This window comes from Quercus lobata, chromosome 7 (assembly GCF_001633185.2).
Source record: "Quercus lobata isolate SW786 chromosome 7, ValleyOak3.0 Primary Assembly, whole genome shotgun sequence".
Lineage (NCBI taxonomy): Eukaryota > Viridiplantae > Streptophyta > Magnoliopsida > Fagales > Fagaceae > Quercus > Quercus lobata.
Window position 1 is genome coordinate 38,327,395 of NC_044910.1, and position 795 is coordinate 38,328,189.

The 795-nt window shown below is 41.8% G+C and overlaps 1 protein-coding gene across 1 annotated transcript; it reads left to right on the top strand.

Moving 5' to 3' along the window:
- The first annotated feature begins 9 nt into the window (after positions 1-9).
- Positions 10-795, top strand: LOC115952014 (uncharacterized mitochondrial protein AtMg00310-like). The gene has a single exon (XM_031069115.1). The coding sequence runs from the start codon at positions 10-12 to the stop codon at positions 793-795; it is 786 nt and encodes a 261-aa protein (XP_030924975.1).

Below are 795 nucleotides of genomic sequence, written 5' to 3' on the forward strand. Positions count from 1 at the left end.
AATCAACCGATGAGGCAACCAAACAAGAAATTAAGGCTGCCATCTTTGGTGGGTAGGAGGAAGAAGGAAGGGTTCAATTTTATTAAAGAAAAAGTATGGCGAAAGTTACAAGGTTGGGAAGGAAAGCTCTTATCTCAAGTCGGACGTGAGGTTCTCATAAAAGCGGTCATTCAAGCTATACCAACATATGCTACAGGATGCTTCAAACTCCCATTGGGTCTTTGCCATGAAATTGAGACCATGATTAAGAAATTTTGGTGGGGCCAAAGGGGGGATAAAAGGAAGATACATTGGTTGAAGTGGGATGAGTTAACTAAATCAAAATTGGAGGGGGGTATGGGATTTAGAGACATTGCCATGTTCAATGATTTCTTATTGGCAAAACAAGCTTGGAGACTCTTGAAAAATCTCGAGTCCTTATTTTACAAAGTCTTTAAGGCTTGCTTCTTCCCAAATTGTACAATTATGGAGGCTAAACACACTAGTGGTGGTTCACATGCTTGGAATAGTATCTTAAATGGAAGAGATGTCTTACTTAGGGGCTGCCGTTGGAGGATTGGGAATGGCAAGGCAATGAGTATATGGCAACACCATTGGTTGCCAAGGAGGCATCCACCACAAGTTCTCTCACCTATGGTTGATACATTGGTAGATGCAAAAGTGACAACTTTGATTGAGGAAACTTCTAGGCAGTGGAACCATGAGATGATCGATGGTATCTTCACCCCTTTGGAGGCAGAGTTGATTAAAGCCATCCCACTATCATGGTGTGAAGCAGAGGATAGTTTGTTTTAG

Excerpts from the sequence above, each read along its gene's own strand:
- LOC115952014 (XM_031069115.1), top strand. The coding sequence starts at position 10 with ATGAGGCAACCAAACAAGAAATTAAGGCTGCCATCTTTGGTGGGTAGG.